This window comes from Lissotriton helveticus, chromosome 5_1, assembly GCF_964261635.1.
Source record: "Lissotriton helveticus chromosome 5_1, aLisHel1.1, whole genome shotgun sequence".
NCBI classification, from domain to species: Eukaryota; Metazoa; Chordata; class Amphibia; order Caudata; family Salamandridae; genus Lissotriton; species Lissotriton helveticus.
Genome location: NC_136065.1, coordinates 1590646019 through 1590668309, shown reverse-complemented (window position 1 = coordinate 1590668309; position 22291 = coordinate 1590646019). Strand labels below are relative to the sequence as shown.

Sequence of the window (22291 nt, the reverse complement as noted above, 5' to 3'; positions counted from 1 at the left end):
TGGGTTCCTTCCTTTTGATTGTAAGCAACTTCAGGTGTGGGTGGTTTCTTCGGTAAGGCTTCCAATTTGGACATCGATTTTCAAATCATTTTTTAATTGACTTTCTTGTAATGGGAACTTTGGAATGGTTAACTATTGTGGGGTTGCTGTATGACCAACATAAAGAGCTTCACACTGGTTCTTTGGTACTACTGTTTACAAGTATACTAGATCTAATCTCCCATATGTAATTCAATAAAGGAGATCCTTGAATGTAAATAGGACATCCTCATTATTACGTTTATAAACTACATTGGCAAGGCAATCCTGTGTGGTAGTGCCTTTAACAGGAGACTACTCATGAATGCATGTTTTGACACAATGAATTTATTTGGTCCAACTGACATTAAAGGGCTCTTGGCTTTTTCGCCAAGGGTCAGAGTTATGCGTGACAGCTTTTTTCATGATGACAAGTAGCCACTGCTCAATGATTTTGCTCTCGGACTGTGGTTTTATGTATATTTTTACCTGTAGAATATGGCGGTGCCTCATTCACTGAGCGGTTGCCAGATGAGGTGAGAAGTACTTCCTCACAAAGACAGGTAAGTGCGACAAACGTTTTTAACAGAAAAATATATTCATATGATTAGTACAATGAGGGGTACATGATACAGTCTAAAAGTATCGATATCAATAATATAGCAATATCAAAATTATGTTTTCTGCACCTGTACTTTAACAGCAACTCACTTTAGTTTGGTCTTCCTAGTTAAAACATGATCTTTGTTTTTTTAGGAATGGGTCTAATATCCCTGTGATATATAACCATAATGAAGATACACAGGTGAACATAGTTTTTCTTTCTATTGAGACCTTCTATTTAGTTGTTTCACAGATCTAATACACTAGATTGCAGTAGCGATTTCATCTGTTTAGGTCCTGACGAAAGCCTGGATTAGTTATATTCATAGGCTGAAACATATAGACCTGTCATTTGTATTGACGTTTTACAGTTATTTTTTCAAACTGTATACGCACTGTTTTTAGTTTGGACACCAGGCTAGCGTTTATTAAAATTGTGGAGTATCCTGGTAGCCAATTTAAATAACTCACTTCTTCACAATTCACTCACATGCACTGCAATTACAATCATCACCCATTTGTAACTAGTTTTTTGTTTCATCGGTGGGACTATAATGGTCTCTAGTGTAGGCCACTATCTTTCTACATGTGGCAGCTTCCTTCAACTTTTGGGAAGGTTGCAACCCTTGATTGCATTAGGATCTGCAGTTAAGAGGACATCCCAGATGATGAAATATACCACCTTGGTGGGTTGATGGGATTTGTGTCCTTTTATAAGGGACTTCTTTGGACAAAACGTTTCTAGTTTGTTGTTGTTTCAGTATTTTTCTTTCAGACCAGCGGGTTATTGGTTATTATCAAGTTTAGTTTGGGGATAGAACACCGTTAGGTCTTAAACCCTTTAACCGTGGAGCGGAATCCACCGCAGTGCGGACATTTCCGTGCGCGGGCGGGGCCGCGTCAGCCAACGGACGTGCGCAGCATACTGAAGGTAGTGCTCGCGATGGCCGTTGGCCGATGCCAGGACGCAACGGGTTAAATATTTTCCCCGGCACACTCTTTAAATGATTGGTGATGCAACAACAAGGTGCAACCATCCGAGCCCAATACCAGATGGCGATCTAATGCAAAGCATGTGATCTTCAGCTCATATGCCTCGAACCCAGTGTTATTACCAATTGACTTTCTATACATTTCTGCCTTCCAAATGTAAGATTGTGTGAAGAAAAAAAAAATTCACTTTGAAAAATGCCCTCTAATTTACGTTAGTATGGGTAGCCACAAATCTGAGGTGTGCAAATAACCACTGCTTCTAAATTTCATATGGTGTTCCCATTTAGGAAATACAAAGGTTTCCTTGGTACGTACTTTTCACTCTATTTTACCAAATGAACTGCTGTATACCCAGTACACAATAAAAAAACATTGCAAGGCACAACTCAGTTATTGGCTCTGGGTACCTCGGGTTATTGGTGAACTTACAAGTCCTATATATACACACACGCATCCAGAAGGGTCCAGCGGAAGCAACTGTATTTTGCTTTAAAAACAAATCTGCCACAGGTGAAAACGTAGGCACACGATTGTTTTTCTCAGCTCAGTTCCAATATTATTTCATCACAACTGTTACTTTCTATGGGAAAACCTTCAGGGATCTACACACATGACCTCTTGCCGAATTCAAAATTTGGCCTAAGGTTTAGAAATGGATAGCTTTCCAGGATCCATAATTGCTTTCACACCCATTTCTACCACTAACTAGAATGAGGCTGAAGTCACAAAAGATAGGAAAAATAGGCAATGTCCCCCTAAAATGCCAAACTGTGTAGAAAATGTTGGTTTCTTGACAAATGCCTGCATGTTCCTGAAAGCTGGTGATTTTAGCACCGCAAACTACCATTTGCAGGGGGGATCCAAACCCCACTTGCTTCGGCAGCACTCCCCCACCCCCATTGTTCCCCAAAAAACAATGTAGCTGTATTTTGGGGAATTTCTCAGTCCTCTCCAGGAGCATCCATACTTTACAATCCCCAGGATGTTGGTAGAAAAGTATGCACATTTGGCGTGGATGGCTTATGTGGACAAAAAGTTACGGGGCCTAAGCGCGAACTATGCCAAGTAGCCAAAAATAGGCTAAGCACTGGGGATGGGGGGCAAGGCCTAGCTGTGAAGGGGTTGATTATGCTCATGACCCGACCTGCTTTGAACTCGGCTGCTGGCTCCAGCAGCAGGCATTGTGACGTCAGAACTCTACTGAAATAACTTATTACAGTGGAGATCTGATGCCTTTTCTTCATAATCAGCGACTGGGTACATCACTAGTCTTAACTCAAGCGCACTGGCTGACATTGAACTAAAATATTTAGGGCCAGATGTAGGTAATCCCAATTTACCTATTCTTAAATACCGAATTTTACCAATTCGGTATTTAAGAATAGGTAAATAGGATGTAGATACATTTTCGGTAAAAATTATCGAATCTGTAAGATTCGATATTTACCAAATTGGTATTTACCGATTCAGTAATTGCCATTCATTCCTATGGGCCTGGAGGCACTTAGAAATGAATGGCAATTACCGAATCGGTAAATACCGATTCGGTAAAATGGGGAAACATTCAAGGGTGCCAGGGTGTCACTTTGACACCCTGTTGCACCCCTGAATCATGCTTGTGTGCAGATGTTGCAGACATACATGCCCTAAGGGCATGTATGTCTGCCACATGGCACAGTTGAAAATGCACAGATTTGCATTTTCAAAGGTATTCGTTATTTACCACCAACTTATAGTTGGTGGTAAATAACGAATCCTTACAGGTGAAAAGCACTCACTTGAGTGCTCCCTACATTTCAGATTTGGTAATTTACCGAATCGGTATTTAAGAATTCGGTAATGATTCTGTAAATTACCGAATCTGAAATGTAGCCACCTACATCCCAAATGCCTAATACCGGTCGTTAACGGCCGAAATTCGGTAATTTCGGCCGTTACCGACCGGTATTAGGGTTCCTACATCTGGCTCCTAGTGTAAATGACTTTGCCAGGCACACAATGGCTTCTTAAACTCCCGATTCGATCTTCCTAATGCATCGGTCAGCACAGGATCCAAGCACTAATCAATGATCCTTGCTCCCCATCTGATCATAATCAGTAGGTTTATAAAACGCACGGTCATGTCCATTAGGATAGTCCAACAGTGTACATACAAGCTACAACCAGTTTGACCCATCCACACGACATAACGGTTCTATATAGTTGACCGTTTACCTAGTAGTTTCCTTCTGTCTTTGACAATGGGCTCTTGGCAGCCTATCTTAATCCCTCTACCGGACGTACATGAACATGCCCTCTGGCACAGCAGATTTACTCTGTATAAGGGTCACCATTTTTTCCATCAATGTCCAACAGCCAGCTGTGCATGAGCATATTGTTTAGAAAAGGAATTAGTGAATATTTTCAAAACGATTCTCGAAAAACTCTGAGTGGTCACTTTAGTATAAAAGACCATCACTCCCCCATAAACTGGCAGAGGAGAATTCCTTCCAGGCTGGACTGAGACTCTGCAGGCTGATCCTCCAGACAAGCAGAGACCCAACATCCTTCACGGCGTGCCATCCTCGACGCAGAGACGGGGGCCTTCATTTAGACCCATCAGGTGAAGGGTTAGCACTTCTCCAGGGAATTCTTGGCTACACTAGGATCTATTAGGATCACCCTAGCACTTACATACACATGCTTCACCTACACATCTAGGCAGGTAGGCAACGCATCGTGGGATTACGCCACATGCTATTGTGTTATATAATCTGATTTTATCCATGTTATTTGCAATATGATAGAAATGTATCTATTTACAATATTGGTACTAGCAATCACATTTGTCTGCTCCTGTCTTTAATTAATCGCAGCGAATAGGTTTCACACTAGACAGACGCTGAACCAATAAATGCAAATGAGCGAAAGATACCTTATTGTTACCACGATACCGGAGGAATCAGGGTTGTCATGTTCGGTGGTTGCAAGAAACTACCCACACCACTGTAAGTTACAGGGGGGAGGTAGGGGCACCACAGAGGTAGCTGGTCTAATCGCGGACTCATCCTGTGAGGGTGTCCAGAGTTTGTCTGCACACCAAACCCTCAGTTTATATCATCCAAAACACGCAGGTCCAGGGAGTGTCCAAAGAACTACACAACAGCAGTAGGAACCCCACGTCTGTGGAATGCTTTGACTGGAGCGCTCCACATTGCAATAATCACTTAGGACCGGATTAAGAGTTTGGTGGATGGGCTAATCCTTCATAGATTTAACAATGTCCCACCGGCTGCATTAAAAGTGCCCGAGAACAGAATGCCCTTCTAATACGACACATGGGCCAACGGTCAAGTTTGCAACAAAGTATCCCATCTGCCAAACTCTACATCAGGTCCTTAGAATTCTCTGTTTTTGCAAATAAGCATGTTCCATCACCATCACCCCACTTGGATTAGTTCAGCACCCTGAAAACTTCATTGGTGTGCGGGCACTAAAGTCGTCCACAAATAACCCTGTAACCCAAACCTGTATCCAGGCCCTTCAGGAACAGCCAGCCTGGAAGGATTCAAGCCACTAAAGAGCACTCAGACAAGAATACTCACACAGATAGGCGACTACAAGTTACCTCAAACTGCTTCATGAAGGTCTTCAGGTTGGGGAAGGAATCGAGACAAGTGGGCTCCAACATGCGATGCTGATCAAGAACATCATACATTAAGAAATCAGCAATGGTGATCTGAGAAGAGAAAACTAAGTTTAAGTACTGTAGTGTGTTTCCAGAGAGCAGAACCATTGACAACAGTTAGAAGGCCAGCTCCCGCATGCCGCAGGTCCTTGTAGAAACAAATAACACACAAGAGACCGCAGTTCTAAAAGTATTGAAATGTATCAGCCTTTGCTTACCAGTACAGTAACCTCTCACGCATTCTCTCCTATCAAACAAAACAAAAAAACAGATCCTTCCACACAAGGATTATGTTATTTACCCAGTAAGCATCTGTTCTTGGCATGTAGAGCTGCATACTCCGGCCATTTAGTGTTGGGACCGGATGATTGCAAGTTGTTTTTCTTTGAAGAAGTCTTTCCAGTCATGAGGTAGGGTGACTACTCCTTTTGGTGATAATGTGCATGGGCATGGACTCCATTGTTAGATTGTTTTCCCACAAGAGGGTGAGAATGGAGTAAGTGAGTGTAGTAAAGAGATGTTTATGCGTATAGAAAGTAAATGAGAACTGCAACAACTACAGGTGTCCAGGGAGGTTGGAGGGCGCAAGTGCATCTACATCTCTGCATGCCAAGGACAGATGCTTATTGGGAAAGTAACATAATGTGTGCTGTAGATACACATGATTTGCACAGACTATATAGCAGTATTCTGTCAAAGCAGTGGCTTACCAGTAGATATTGCAGTTGTCTAAAAAACGTCTTAAGCAATGCTTGCCCTACATTGGCTTGTTGGTGTGCTAATACATCCACACAATAGTGTTTAATAAATGTGTGTGGTATTCGACCATGTTGCTGCCTTACGGATGTCAGCTATAGGAATGTTACCTAAAAAGGCCATAGATGTGCCTATTTTGAGAGTGGAATGCGCTCTGTGGGTGTATAGATAAAGTTAGTTTCGCTTTTGCATAGCAAGTTTGAATGCATTTAACAATCCATCTTGAAATGCCAGATTTAGAGATCGGATTGCCCTTGTGAAGTGGGGCAAATTCAACAAACAGTTGATTTGTTTTACGAAAATCTTTTGTCCTTTCGATATAATACAATAACGCTCTAACATTAAGTGTACGAGGAGCTCGTTCTGTTACAGAATCAGGTTGAGGGAAGAACACAGGTAACAACCAATTGGTTAAGGTGAAAAGCAGAAACTACTTTAGGGATGAATTTTGGGTTGGTACAAAGAACTACCCTATCTTTATGAAGCTGAATGAATATGCTACTTACCAGTATGCATCTGTTCTTGGCGTGTAGGGCTGCTAACATTCATATCTTAGCATTAGATCGCCGCCTAGTGTTGGGTCCGGATGATCGCACATTGTTGTCCTGGAAGAGTCTTCGAAGTATCCTGAGATAGGTGGCTCCTCCCCTGGACTACAGTGCGCATGGGCATCGGCTCCATCCCCAGATTGTTTTTCGCCATTGTGGCAGAAGATGGAGTGAAAAGTGTAAAGGATGTCCATGCTAATGAATAAATACAATAGTATATCTGCAGCTGCGACAGGCACCGGGGAGGAGGGCGGGCGATATGAATGTTAGCAGCCCTACACGCCAAGAACAGATGCATACTGGTAAGTAGCATATTCAGTTCGAGGCATGTGGGCTGCTAAATTCATATCTTAGCATAGAATACATAGCAGTCCCTCCATCAGCGGCGGCTGCCCGTGCCAGCTGCAGAAACCTGAAAAAGTGTTTTCAGAACAGCCTGTCCTACAGCAGCTTGCTGCTTGGAATGTACATCAACACAGTAGTGTTTTGTAAAGGTATGTGGTGTAACCCACGTGGCTGCTCTGCAAATATCCTCCAAAGGAATGTTCCCTAGGAAAGCCATGGATGCCCCCAGTTTGCGTGTGGAGTGCGCCCTTGGGGGTATTGTTAAAGTGCGCTTGGCCTTTTGATAACATATCTGGATGCACTTAACAATCCATCTGGCTATCCCTGCTTTGGAAATAGGGTTGCCTTTGTGTTGTGGTGCGAAGGCAACAAAAAGTTGTTTTGTCTTTCTAAAGGGTTGTGTTCTGTCTATGTAGTACATCAACGCCCTCCGTACATCTAAGGTATGGAGCATTCTTTCTGCCACCGTTTGCGGGTTTTGAAAGAATGCTGGTAAGTCAATAGTTTGGTTGAGATGAAACTGTGACACCACCTTCGGAAGGAATTTGGGGTTAGTGCGTAGCACTACCCTATTTGGATGAATTTGAATGAATGGCTCTTGGATTGTGAGCGCTTGCAGCTCACTGACACGCCTCAGAGACGTAATAGCTACTAGGAAAGCTACTTTCCACGTAAGGAACTGGAGTTCACACGAGTGCAGTGGCTCAAATGGTGGTCCCATCAGTCTGGTGAGAACGACATTGAGGTTCCACACCGGAGCTGGCGGTGTTCTTGGGGGAATGACTCGTTTCAGACCTTCAAGGAAGGCTTTAATGGCGGGCACTTTGAAGACAGAGAGATGCTGCCTGTTTTGAAGATAAGCCGCTATGGCGGATAGATGTATTCGAATGGAAGTGTACGCTAGATTGCACTTGTAAAGATGCAACAGATAGCAAATGATGTTGGGGATAGATGCATCTAGCGGGTTGATGTCATTGGCTGCACAGTAAATGACAAAACGCTTCCATTTTGCAGCATAGCATGCTCTGGTAGTTGGTTTCCTTGCCTCCTTGATGATGTTCATGCATTCCGGAGGTAGGTTAAGGTATCCAAACTCTAGGACTTCAGGAGCCAGATCGCCAGGTTGAGCTGTTGCGGATCTGGATGCTGAATTTCTCCATGGTTCTGCGTTAAAAGACTGGGCGTGAGGCGCAGTCTTTGATGCGGCACCACTGAGAGTTCGAGGAACGTGGTGTACCAAGCCTGGCGCGCCCACGTTGGAGCAACTAGGATGAGAGTCATCGCGTGCTGCCTTAGCTTTCTTGCGACTAGCGGTATTAGAGGGGCTGGCGGAAAAGCGTACGCAAATTTGCCTGACCAGTTCATCCATATCGCATTCCCCTGCGACTGTGGGTGAGGGAACCTGGCGGCAAAGTGTTGGCATTTTGCGTTTTCTTTTGTGGCAAACAGGTCTATCTCCGGATGACCCCACTGCTGGAAGTACGGGTGGAGGACAGATGGGTGTATCTCCCACTCGTGCATTTGATGGCTGTACCTGCTGAGCAGATCCGCCATCTGGTTGTCCTTCCCTGGGAGGTGTTCTGCCATGAGGAAAATGTTCCTCTGAATGGCCCACTTCCACATGCTCTGAGCCAGATGAGACAGCTGTGGCGAGTGGGTGCCTCCCTGCTTTTGAATGTAGTACATCGCAGTCATGTTGTCCGTCCGGACTAACACTACCTTGTTGCACAGATGTACAATGAAGGACTTGATCGCCATGAAGATTGCCATCAGTTCCAGATAGTTGATGTGCATCTTCTGTTGCTGCGTCGTCCATAGTCCCTGCACTGTGTAAGTGAGCAGATGAGCTCCCCATCCCTGGAGAGATGCGTCCGTTGTCAGGATAATCTGCGGCACAGGCTCTTGGAACAGTCGGCCCTTGCAAAGGTTGTGTGGAGTCCACCAATGCAGAGAGTCGTATGCCCGACTGGTAACCAACACTAGGTCTGTCAATTGCCCCTGAGCCTGTGTCCACTGATTCGCTAAGCACTCCTGGAGCGGGCGCATATGTAACCGTGCGTGAGGGACTATGAAGATGCAGGAGGCCATCATGCCTATCAACTGCATGAACACTCTCGCTGGAAGCGAGTGTTGTGGTCTGAACTTTTGGATCAGAGACTGCATGCTGTCTATCCTGACTTGGTTTGGCTGAGCCATGGCCGTCAGGGTGTTGATCGTCGCACCTAGGAACTGCCGGACATGTGCTGGTTGTAGATGCGACTTTGGGTAGTTCAGCGAGAAACCCAGATTGTGAAGAAGGTGAATTGTAGTGGACATGTCCGCGGCGCACTGTCGTTCCGACTTGGCTTGCACGAGCCAGTCGTCTAGGTAGGGGTAGACATGGATGTTCTGCCTCCTGAGGTGCGCTGCTACTGTCGCCAGACACTTGGTAAACACCCTTGGGGCTGTGGTGACTCCGAAGGGTAGGACCTTGAACTGGTAATGCTTGCCTTGAATAGTGAACCTGAGGTATTTCCTGTGGGACGGGTGTAGTGGAATGTGGAAATAAGCATCCTTGAGATCTAAGGTTGCCAAGAAGTCCCCTTGTTTTAGCAAGGGAAGAATCTGTTGCAGTGTAAGCATGTGGAAATGTTCTGATAGTATGTACAGGTTGAGGGGACGTAGATCTAGAATGGGTCTGAGAGATCCGTCCTTCTTTGGAATAAGGAAGTACAGGGAATACACCCCTGTGCCTTCCTCTCCCACCGGCACGAGCTCGATTGCTCCTTTTTGCAGCATCACCACTACTTCCTGCTGCAATAAGAGCAAGTGCTCTGCGGACATAGGCCTTTGCCTTGGCGGGATGTTGGGTGGAGTGGATTTCAACTCTAGGCAATAACCATACTGGACTAGTTGTCGCACCCACCTGTCTGTGGTGATGTTTCTCCAGACGGGCAGGAACTGCTGCAGTCTCCCCCCGACAGGTGTTAAGTGGTCGGGGGGCAGTGACAGAGAGTCACTGTTTGCTTGGGGTAGAGGAGCGGGAGCTGTTTCCTCTGCCGCGACCTCTGTTGCTGTTATTTCTGTAACCTCCCTTGTTCTGTTTTGTGAACGAGGATTGTGCTCCACCTCTTGAGAACTGAGATTGTTGACCCATTTGTCCTCTGGTGACTCCACGTGCACCTGAGCGACGAAAATTGCTGCCACGAAACTGTTGTGACTGTAGGGCCCCCATGGACTTAGCAGTTTGTGTCTTTTTTAATTTTCTCTAGGGTGGTGTCAACATCTGGACCAAACAGACTATCAGGATTGACTGGCTGATTAAGAATGGTTGTCTGAATATCCGGTTTAAACCCTGAGATGCGGAGCCACGCCTGTCGTCTCAGCATAACGCTAGTGTTGATAGCTCTAGCAGCTGTGTCTGCTGCGTCAAGTGCACACTTGATGGCTGCGTTTGAGATTAGCTTCCCTTCCTCAATAAGCAGTTTGGTGCCTTCTTGGAACTGTGGAGGCAGGTGTTGTATAATCTGTTCTAGGGTGTCGTAGTGCGCCCTATCGTAACGCGCTAAGAGTGCCTGTGTATTGGCAATGCGCCAAAAGTTTGATGCCTGTGCAGCTACTCTTTTGCCCCCTGCCTCTAGCACTTTGGACTCCTTATCCGGGGGAGGAGCTTCACCCGTCGTCTGGGAGTTGGCACGTTTCCTGGCATTGGCGACCACAAGAGAGTCCAGTGGCAACTGGCCCCGAATGTATGCGGGGTCTGCAGGTGCAGGTCTGTACTTTTTTTCAATACGTGGATTGACCACTCTTGCTCTTGTAGGCTCCTTAAATATGTCCCCAGCATGCTTGAGGACTCCTTTAAGCATAGGCAGTGTCTTTACTGTCCTTTCAGAGACTGAAAATGTGTCGAAAAGGAAGTCTTCCTCAACCGGGTCAGCATGCATGTCCACATCATGATTGGCCGCCGCCCTCTCAAGTAGTGCATGAAAACCTGCTGAATCCTCAGTTGGGGATGCACGTGCATTAAAAAGCTGCGGGTCATGCCCCACACTTTGGGTGCCCTGGTCACCAGTGTCATCATATGAATCCGGTTGTGCATCTGGTTCATTGATAGGGAAATTGTATTGCTCGTCCTCATCATACCCCTCACCCGCAGAGTGTTCTGGTGAGGGAGTAGGGCTCCGTCTCGGAGGAGGCTGGATTGGTTCCATGAGGCCTGAAGCGTCAAGGGGCACCCTCTTCTTCTTCAGTGGGATGACATATGGGTCCACTGACTCCGAAGTGATTTTTCTCTTATAGAGGGTCAGTTTGCCTGTATCAGCGTCGATGAAATGCTCTGAATCATCCTCTGATTCGAGTACCCGACGTGGAAGTGGACCAGCCGTTGAAGAAATCGTCTTCTTTGGTGCCGATTTGGTGGAAAAGGCTTTCGGCGCCTCCTTCGGCGGCAAAATAAAGAGAAGTTTTCCAGAAGGCTTTGCTGGATTGTCCTTTTGCGGCTGCGGCGATGATATCGGAGCCGACGGAGCAGAGGCCATCTCCCTGATTCTCTGTAGTGATTCGGCGATGGGGGACGTCTCACTCACAGTGTGTTTTGGCGCCGACGAGGATGTCTTGACCTTTCCCTCGGATCCGACGTCTTTGTGGGCCTTGTGCGCTTTGGACGCGGATCCCGCTGTCACCGACCCCGATTCCTGGGACCGGGGCGCAGACGTGCTAGTCTTCGATCCGTGCGCCTGTGTAGCCTCCGTGGAGCCGGCTTTGGCGTGCTTGGATGGCGGCGCAGCTGTTGACCCGTGCCGACCATCTTTTTTAGAGGACCCATCCTCTGGCGTCGATTTCGATTTTGCAGCAGCGGAATCGACGGACTTCTTCGACTTCTGCGGACCGGAGGTCGACGGAGTCGATGGAGTAGCGGGCACAGTTGTTTTCGCCGGTACGGCAGCCATCTTAGGGACACTCGAGTCCTTAAGTTTCGGTTTCGTTTTCGGGTCGGCCATTTTAGATGTTGTCGATCCCGATGGTTTTGGTTTCGGTTTCGAAACAGTCTGCTCAGCAAGTAAGTCCGTGGCCGGGCCAGAAGGCGGGGCTGTGGCTTGCGGCAACGGGTCTTGGGTAAGGCCAACAGGCGATCCCGTGACCCGGTCGGTATCCTCGTAACCTTCGGGGCAGAGCTCGTCCCCCGAGCTATCTGCCGCGGCCCCATAAATCTCATCGTCGTCTCCTACCTCGTCGACGTATTCAAGGCCTTGACCCACGACTCCGTCGTCGTCTCCCGGATCCGCCTCGACCTCCGTCTCGGGTGGGGAGATTTGAAGATGATGACCCTGGTCCTCTTCTTCTTGGTCTCCGAAGATGTTTTCCGGATCCGGGGCCGCTTGTCTAGCTTCCATGCGCACCGCGCGCCGAAGCTTGAGAGAGTCTTCTTAGAGCGGAACTGTGCACAGGCCTTGCACTTGCCGTCGTCATGGTCAGGCGAAAGGCATTTGTTACAGACGGGGTGTAGATCGATGTGTGGGTACTTGGACCCACAAAGCGGGCAGTACTTAAACGGGCTCCGCTCCATGTCCGAAAAGTTTTGCAGTCGTGTCGCGATGAGAAGGCCTCAAAGTTCGAAAAAGCGAAACAAGACTCCGCTTATTCCGGCTCCAAGAGACGGAAGACTCGAGACCGTGCGCAGACAATACCGACGCAAAAAAGCGAGGCCTTTTGGCCGCTAAAAGTTAGTTTTTCTCGGTTTCGACAGAAAGACGTCGAGACCACATCCGAACCCAATGGCGGAAAAAAACAATCTGGGGATGGAGCCGATGCCCATGCGCACTGTAGTCCAGGGGAGGAGCCACCTATCTCAGGATACTTCGAAGACTCTTCCAGGACAACAATGTGCGATCATCCGGACCCAACACTAGGCGGCGATCTAATGCTAAGATATGAATTTAGCAGCCCACATGCCTCGAACAGAAGGGTTCTTCTGAGGTTAATACCTGTAGCTCACCAACTCTCCTTAATGAAGTGACTGAAACAAGAAAGGCAACCTTTCATGAAAGGAACTGTGAAGGACAATTGTGTAATGGTTCAAAGGGTCGACCCATGAGTCTTGTAAGTACAATGTTGTGTTCCATACCGGTGCCGGAGGTATTCTGGGTGGTATTACTCTTTGTAAGCCTTCCATAAAGGCTTTAATCACAGGGACTTTGAACAAAGATAAATGTGGTTTGTTTAGCAAATATGAAGCTTCTTCTGCAAGGTGCAATTGAATAAATGTGTAAGCTAGATTATTTTGCTGTAGGTGCAGGAGGTAATGTTTTGAACAGAAGCATCTAGAGGATTCATTTTGTTATTACAATGGAGAACAAAGTGTTTCTATTTTGCTGCATAAAATACTCTGGTTTTGTGCTTTCTTGCTTTGTTTAGAATAGTCATACAGTTTAGTGGCAAATGTAAGTATCCAAACACTATGCCTTCAGGAGCCAAATCGCTAAGTTGACCTCCTTGGGTTTTGGGGGTCTGATTTCTCCACGGTTCTGAGTGAGACGGATGGAATTGAGGTAACGCTTTTGATGTGCGGAAGTACTGAGAGTTCCAAAAATGTGGTGTACCATGGTTGACAGGCACATGTGGGAGCTACCAAATTCAGTGTGAGCCATGTGTGCCTGAGCTTTTCAGACCAGAAACGGAAGGAGTTGGAGAGGCGGAAAATCTTAGGCAAATATCTTTGACCAATTGATCCATAGGACATTGCCTTTGGAGCGAGGGTATGGGAACCTGGAGGCTAAGTTTGGGGATTTTGCATTGTCCAATGTGGCAGACAGATCAATTTGTGGGAATCCACTTTTTGAAAGTACTGAAGGTGAACTGGGGGGGTAGGGGGTCAGGGAGGAGTTCCAGCCCATGTATTTGCTGCCTCCTCCTGCTGAGGAGGTCGGCAATTTGAATGTTGACTCCTGGAAGAACATCTTCCAGAAGATGAATTCTGTGATGAATGCCCAGCTCCAGATGATCTGAGAGAGGCGTTCCAGCTGGACAGTGACACCGCCCTTTTTTTTGTACATAGCTGTCATGTCAGCGTAGACTAAGACAACTTTGCCTACGAGATAAGACTGAAAAGCTTTCTGCGCTGAAAATACTGCTAGAAGCTCTAGATAGTTGATGTGGAGACGTTTGTGCTTGTTGTCCCAGAGACCCTGAATTGGGTAATTGTGTAGATGAGCACCCGAACTTGTGAGAGGAGTTTGCTGTTAGCACAATCTGTGGAACAGGGTCGATGAAGGGCCTCCTTTTTTATACATTTTGTTGATTCCACCACTGCAGAGAGCGATGGGTGCGGCTGTCTACCAACACTAGATCTGTTAATTGACCGTGACTGATTCCACTGACGTGCTAAGCATTCCTGTAGTGGACGCATGTGTAGGCTTGCGTGAGGCACTATTGCAATGCATGACGCCATCATTCCTAACAGTTGCATAAAACTTCTGGCTGGTAAGGTTTGAACGGCTTGAAACTGTAATAACAGTTTGAATATTGCAAATTCTGCCTGCACCGGGAGAGGCTCGAGCAAGTGTTGAGTCGCTCCCAGATAAGATTGTATTTGTAAAGGCTGTCGATGAAACTTTTGCGTGTTGACCATGCAGTCCTGCCAAGTATCATGCATCAGACTAAAGCATTTCAGTGTGGTGATCCGCATCACAGCACTGAAATGCATTGTCACGCATTATAGTGCCTCCTCAGCTACCACATGGAGAGCTGCTATAATGCACATGAGGGACTGAGCTGCAGTACATATCATCATGGTGCGCACTACTCCAGGCAGCAGGGCGAGGTTAAGGAGGCTGGTTAGATCTGCTGCTCGCAGCTCTGCAAGTTAGTATTGCTACAATGCAATTGTAGTATTCAAGTTAAACACACGTCAGGGCAGACACACATGGATCCAAATGTAAAGCGACGTCACAGCAGTCAGTGCCCAATGATGAAGTAGAGTCAATAGGCTACGTGAGTCATGTCCATCCTCCTGCTGCCACCCGCACTTCTTTAAGTTAAAATGCAAATGAGCAGCTCCTCCTCCTCCGGACCTCGCCGCTCTCACAGCAGCAGAGTGGCAGGGATGTGGTGAACGATTTCCGACACTAACGCCGGTTACGGCTGATTTTCACCATGGTCAATGAAGGGCAACCGAGAGCTGCTGTCCGTGCAAGGCAAAGCCAGCCTCAAAGCTGCTGACAACACTTACCTTCTGCGGTAAAGATGGCTCATGGGTCCTATCTGGAATGGATCCCACCTGCACCATTTGGCCACATACCGGGCCAGAGCCACCAGTCAGAGTTACAGAGACGGCGCTATGGGTCAGTCGCCGTGAGAGTGGGTGCAGCAAGCTGCTGTACTCGCCGCTTGCAACATGGACTGCACAGTCCCCGGCGGTAGTAATATCTGATGTGACTGGGACCCATCCCACCGGGCTGCCGCCGTGTGACGATCATAATGATGAGAAATTAGTAAATGCCTGAGAGATCAATTAACTGGGATGATCAATTACATATTTTTAAACACTTCTCAGAAGCTGCTGTGTATAGATTGCGGATACAGTAATGAGCTCTGTGATTGAGGTTAGTGTAGTAGACATAGGTACTAGTGCTCTCTGATGTTTACTCCCTCCCTCAGCCTGTGCCCCGGTCTGGGCCCCCTGCAATTGTTGCTGTCGACTCTTCTGGCAACAATAGAACTCTGCTCTGAGTCGGGAAGAGGCTGAGCAGGTGGGGTTTAAGGCAGGCACGCCTCTCACATTAAGCACGAGATTAGATGGCTGGGCGATAATTGCGCTGGGTTATACTGATAACAAATATGTAATAATAAACAGTCAGAGAAAGCTCAAAGGATAAGGTTTAGGCCATCCAACTAAAACCAGATAGGTATGAACAAGTCAAAGCCCTATGAACATGAAAACAAAATATATCCTGAGCTAATAGACAATAAAGTGTACATATGAACAAAATGATGAGTCGAATGTTTCTTCTTTTCTTCTTTTATTGAGCAGTAATCCTTCTCTTAATGCAATCTAGCCGTTGCCAACACGTGTTTTGTCTTTAGTGGTTATATACCACAGACTTCTTCAGGGATAAAATAAGGCTCTCAGGTCTTATACATATAACCCAGCCATTATTATTTCACAAAGTGCAATTCTTATAACTTTAAAAAGTTTGTATTTCCCAGCTGTAAGTTTACCGCAATTCAATAATAAACTCCGAGTGTAGGGAGAGACCATATGTTTTACCAAGAACGGAGTAACGTCCTGTTCGTCGAAGAATAACCGGCGTTTATTCTTCGGTTATTCTTGTAAAAGGAGCGGCAAAAGAAGCCTCTATTTGATAGAGACTAGAGCACTCCCATGGACCTCACCACTTCGGTGTTTCATTTTTTCTAAATCGTGGCCGACTTCAGTACCAAATAGGTTTTTATCAAAAGAGGTGTTTAAAATGGATTGTTGAACCTCAGGTTTAAACACTCAAATCGTAAGCCATGCATGCCTTCTGAGGAGAATGTTGGTATTTATCTCCCTAGCCGCTGTGTCAGTTTGCCCTCCTGAACTAACTCCTGTGCTTTGCTTTTGTGTTCGTCTGGGATATATTGGAGCAGTTGCTCCATCTCATCCCAGTGTGCCCTTTCGTACCTAGCTAGCTGGGCCCTATGGGTTTGCGATGCACCAGTAGTTAGCGGTTTGACCAGCCACTTGTTTCCCAAAGGCATCCATAAGCTTAGATTCCTTGTCTGGGGAGGAGCATCACCAGATGTTTGAGAATTAGCCCTCTGGCGAGCATTGGACACTACTAGGGAATCAAGAGGTAATTGTCCTTTGATGAACACAGGATGTAAATGTAAAAGTGTTTGACTTGACCTGTGTGTGGACCACAGAGTTTCAAATAAAAAGTCTCCCTCCAGGGACTCTTGACGTAAGCCCACCCCATGATACTCTGCTTCTCTAGCAAGAAGGTCCTGATAAGCCACATTATTGTCCGGTGGTGATGAGGGTAATGGTCTAGGTCAGTATCTAACGAGGGTCAATGGTGTTATCATTCCATGGTTCTACAGGGAGAGGAGTGTCTTCATTATCAATATCATCTCCTTCTGGCTGTGTATGTTGAGATCCCTGAGATGTTAGGTGTAAAGGATCTAGTGGGAAATGTGGAGAAGATGGTGGAGGGGATTGGGGGGCAGGATATGCAGGGCTGGTAGCCATGTCTTTTCTTCAGAGGGATTTTATATGGAGAGTCCTCTGAAGGAAGTTTGCGTTTTGCTGGTGTTTTAGCAGAAATATGTCCTGTATCAGGATTCATATAAATCTTTTGGATCAGATTTAGCTTTCAGAAGGTCTAAAATAGGTTCAGGTGGCTCAGATAGGCGGTCTTTCGATTGTGGCACAGAGAGAGTTGCTTTTGGAAGCTGAGTTTTTCGGCTCCGAACCAGATTTGTCCTTGGAAGCGGATTGTTTCGGATCAGAAGAGGATTTCAGCAGACTCGATCCCGAGCAGGAAGGCTTTATGATTTGTTTTGCTGGCGAGGCAGGTAGTCGGAAACATGGTCTTGGTGCCGGCGTTGGCTCAAAGGGAGAGATGGCGCAGTAGCCTTATGCTTCTTGGAAAAGGTTTTGTGGTGGCAGGGGGTCTTCGGTACGGACAGCACCCTGTCCCCGAGGCTGGTCGATCTACAGTTCAGAATCCGACTCTGAAACAGGGATAGCCTCTTCTGCCGCCGATGCTTCAACGTCTTCATGCTCGGAATCTTCGCCAAAGATATCCGTGGTGTGTTGACTGCTTTGGTGTTGCGTTTCACGTTGTCGAGCCCGACTATCACATACAGTTTTCTTCGACAGAAATGACCTGCAGGTGTCGCAGTCATCCTCCTTGTGCTCTGGTGATAGGCACAAGTTACAGACTTGATGTAGGTCGGTGTGAGGGTACCTGACGTGGCACAGAGGACAGAATTGGAACAGAGTTTGTTCCATCGGTGGAAGGGTGTACAGACGCAGCTACGCCCAATGGCTGCCCCCGATGTGTCCGACCTAAGATAGTGTTTCCCGAATGATTTGATAACGGGAGAACAATACAGTCAAGGGTAAAGTTAATTGTGCACAGAGGGGAACCCGAAGAACAGTTTCGACCAGAGCGCAGCAATACACTTCCGAACCAGATGGCGGGAAAAAAACTAACAATGGAGTCGATGCCCATGTGCATAATTACCGAAAGCAGGAGTCACCTTACATCGTGACTGGAAAGACTTCTTCGAAGAATACAGCTTGCAAACATCCAGACCCAACACTAGATAGCAGGAGTATGCAAAGCATGTGTATCTACAGCACACATGCCTCGAACAAGACAGTTCAGAGTCAAGTCAAAGTCAAATGATCTTTATTCGGATTGTAAAACATCCATAAAAGTACACAGAAAAACCAACAGAAAAAGAACACATGTTACATTTGGTTACAAGTTCATAGCAATACATCATTTTCCATGTGCAAAGGTGCAATCGTTAGTGCAAAATGTGCAATGTGCAATAAGCAAGGTGCAAATTGTGCATAGTGCCAGTTTCTCAGTCAGTTAGCATGGAGGCACGGGACCGAACTGCTGCTTTAAAAAAAGCAGCTCTTTCTAAAGATGACCTCGTCCGTTTTCAACAGCGACAGATCTTTAAAAGCTAATTTAAAATCCGCCAAAGCATGTTTTCTGCAGTGCGGCATTATAAAGTGCAAAGTAAGCATTCTGTAAAATCCACAAAAAAAAGATAAAATGAAGCAAATTTTGTTTGCCACCTATATTACAGGGGCAATTTAATTTTTCCACATTTTTGTTAAACCCTAGGGGAAAGCTGAGTAAGTTTATAATGCTTCCATCCCTAAACCGGAATAACAGGCTCCTGTTCCACCTGCCAAGCTTTAAACGGAGATAGCCCTGGGGCAAAGTAGATGGTTTGTCGATTTGCTCCATAAGGGAAGGGACTTTCCTTACGGTAGCGATCGTAAAGGGCCTTTTTTAATACATTCTTATGTGTATGGTTAATCGTTTGCGGTGATGTAAAAAGGTGACCCAGCCCCACACTTGATAAGCTACTATCCACAGCCTTAAATCAAGGTATAAGTTTAGCCCTTTCACAGTTTAAGCAGTCAGTGATGATGTCACGTGACAGGGAGGCAGCAGGGTTACACCAGATTTTTGTCCAAAATAGTGGGGGTCGAGATCTTATAAAATCCTCAATGTAGTGGAGGTAAAATTCTCTATGCAAGATATGGGTTGGTGCACTAATTACCCCCCCCCCCCCCCAGGATCTTCCGACGAAATCTATTTTCTTCAGACTGTAGTTGGGTACAGTTGGAGTAACCCCATACCTCGGCGCCGTAGGTGCCAACCGGAAGACATTGTGTTCTGTAGATTTGTAGCAGTGACATAATCACGTCTGCCTGATGAGGTTGGCGAAGGGAAACTAAAGAATTTATAGCCTTACTCATTTTGTTCCTTCCTTGCGCTACATGTGGTTGCCAGGAGCCGGTATTTGAAAATAGCAACCCCAAGTAGGGGAAAGTGCATGTGCTTTTTAGAGTGTTGTCCCCTGATTGAATGTGGCTTATTTTATAGCTTTTAGGCCCGCAGGACATTATAAAAGATTTTCTAAGATTGGTACATAATCCCAAATCTGCCATGTATTTAACAAAACCCGAAATTAAAATTCGCAGAGCATTGGGTGTGCGGCCCATAAGGACCGCATCGTCCGCAGAAAGAAGTGCAGGGACAGGTTTACCTTGGACTTGCGGAACATCATTAGTTATTTTAGCCAAGGAAACACTCAAATCATTTATGTACAGAATAAAAAGCAGGGGGGCCAGGACACAACCCTGTCTGACCCCTCTGCCAATTAAAATATCATTGGAAACTTCACCATCATTGTTAATGCGGACTCGGGCTTTCAGGTTGCTATGAAGATGTGCCAAAAAATAAACTAAAGTTTCATCTAGACCATAGTTCAGCAAGACAGACCATAAGCGGGAACGATTAACAAAATCAAAAGCAGAACTTTAATCCATGAAACCAAAATATAGGGAGGATTTTTTGGCGATCGTGTATTTGGCCATGAGTAGGTTTAAGTTCAAACACTGCTCCACCGTGCCAACTTTACTTCTAAAGCCTAGCTGGCAGGGGTGTAAGATGGAGTTTTCTTCCGCCCAAGTACTGATTCTGTTAAAAAGGACCCGACCTAAGACTTTTACTGTATTGTCGATTAGGGATATAGGGCGATAGCACCCGGGGTCGAGTCTGTCGCTTTTTTAAATATAGGGACAATGGTGCTGCAGGAAAAGTTTCAGGGACAGTATTGAGGGATAAATTATTAAAGACGTTGCATTCCAGGGTAGCCCAGAAGTCCAGTGCAGATTTAATTTGGTCAATGGATAGGCTGTCTGGGCCAGGGGCTTTGTTCCCCGCGCTTTCTGCAATAGCGTCCTCCACCTCCGGCAACAAGATGTTTAAGGGCTTAATGGCTGGGGTGGGTTCAAACAGCTCACCCGCCGCTGGGGCATCATAAATCTTAGAGAAGTGCTCAGTCCACACATCCCCAGTTATGTTACAATTAATGGGGGAGATATTAGAGCCCAGTAATCTAAGATTCCTGACTTCCCTCCAAAACCCTGCAGCGTCTCGTAGGGTGGCTGTGCGAACAAGCGAGTCCCAATGTTCTTTTAATAGCTCTTCCGATCTAACTTTCAGACAATGTTTGTATCTGGATCTCAAAGTCATTACTAAGGACGGATCACGGGGGGCAGCAGATAAGGCTGCCCTTAAATCCCGGTTAGCTTTAGAACATGAGGTATCAAACCACCTGGGGTTGATGTTTTTTAGGACAGGGACGGGTTTGGAGATTTCAGTTTTTATGGCCTTACAGAGCTCACAGAATGAATTTACAATGTCGAGCCCCGAGCTGGGGGTAGATAGACAAACCGAGACAAGAGTGGGATGTTTTTTGATGACTCTAGCCAGGACATCCTGGTTGTCTATCCCCTTCCAGGCTACCCTTAACCTGTCCGTTGATACTGTTAAATTTTTGGCCCCAATTTCGGTTTTCTTCCTCAGAGTTTTAATTGTTTTAAAGCAAATAAAAATGGGATAGTGGTCGCTGTATATTGCCCTAATAACCTTAGATTTTAGTAAGAGATCCTCAAGGAGAGAAGAGATAAATACATAATCTATAGTTGTAGAGCTCCCACGCCTTATGTAGGTAGGAACGGGTAAATTAAATGCAACAGTATCTAGTTTCTCCATTACATTAACTAGATCACGTGATGCCAGCAGATCGCGTAATTCATCTCCTCTCCTACATGGTGGGACTCTGGGATGGATATAAGCATTAAAATCACCTCCCAGACAAATGCCGTCAAATTTGCCATATTTTTGACCCTCCTCAACTTCGTCAATGAAATTAAACAAATTCAAAAAGTTAATGTTGGGATGGGTTGTGAAGTCATTATTATAAAAGTTGATAAAACATAACTTTAACCGGCCCATGTATTTCAACGCCATGAAACTATTATTAGTTGGCAGTAGTTCCGTGTTGACTCCATCTGTAATTTTAACCCAAATTGATAAACCCCCACTGGGACGGCCAATGGGAGGGGAGGGGACGATCAGATTATGACAACTATAGCCCTCAAGGAGTAGGGGTCTTGTACACCAGGTTTCCTGCAGCAGTAAAACATCAAAACTGGTAACCCAATCAGTCCAGGACTTAATGTTCATTTTGGCATTAAGGCCAGCAATGTTCCAGCTCAGGATTGAGAATTCATCGGAAACTGAAATGGGGCCATGGCCCTGGGCACCACTAGAACAGTCCGATGACAACCTATGCTTGCCTAAAGAATTAGGCGATGTTACAATAGGGCAAATGGATGGAACACCAGCAGAAGTTACCTTACAAATGCAGTTACCAGCTGGAGTGTGAGATGAAATTTCTAATGGTCAGTCCAAACTACAAGTGTCTTCAAGTGCACTATATCTGTTAAAAAGTGGGAAAGGGGGTGGTACTGGAAAGAGTGGAAAGGATGGTGGGGCGGAAAGGAGTTGCCTAGGTGGAAACCTATAAAAGTAGGCCAAAGGCAAGGGAGTAACAATAGTAGATGGGGCAGGGTAGATGCTATTACGGTTAAGTATGTGTTTAGCAGTCCCAGGATACCTAAAATTTAGAACAATGCAGAGCCCATTAAAATCTTTACGTAAGGGGCCAACCCAGCTTACACGGCGGGCAGACAAAATTTCACGTGAAATATCGTGGCCAACCCCCTTGTGTTTAGTTAGCCAGTCGATACACTTGTTGTTTAGCTGGACCCATGACTCCCCCTGTCCCTCCTTGAGAG

General features: G+C 46.0%; 1 protein-coding gene across 2 annotated transcripts in view; it reads right to left on the bottom strand.

Annotated features, from left to right (window-relative positions):
- The window catches only part of LOC144755637 (glutathione S-transferase Mu 1-like), a 150867-nt gene that overhangs the window by 16586 nt on the left and 111990 nt on the right, over positions 1-22291 (bottom strand). For both annotated transcript variants that reach the window (XM_078644778.1, XM_078644779.1), the window contains exon 7: positions 5222-5332. In XM_078644778.1, coding sequence (XP_078500904.1) covers positions 5222-5332 — 111 coding nt within the window. The remainder of the gene's footprint in view (positions 1-5221; positions 5333-22291) is intronic.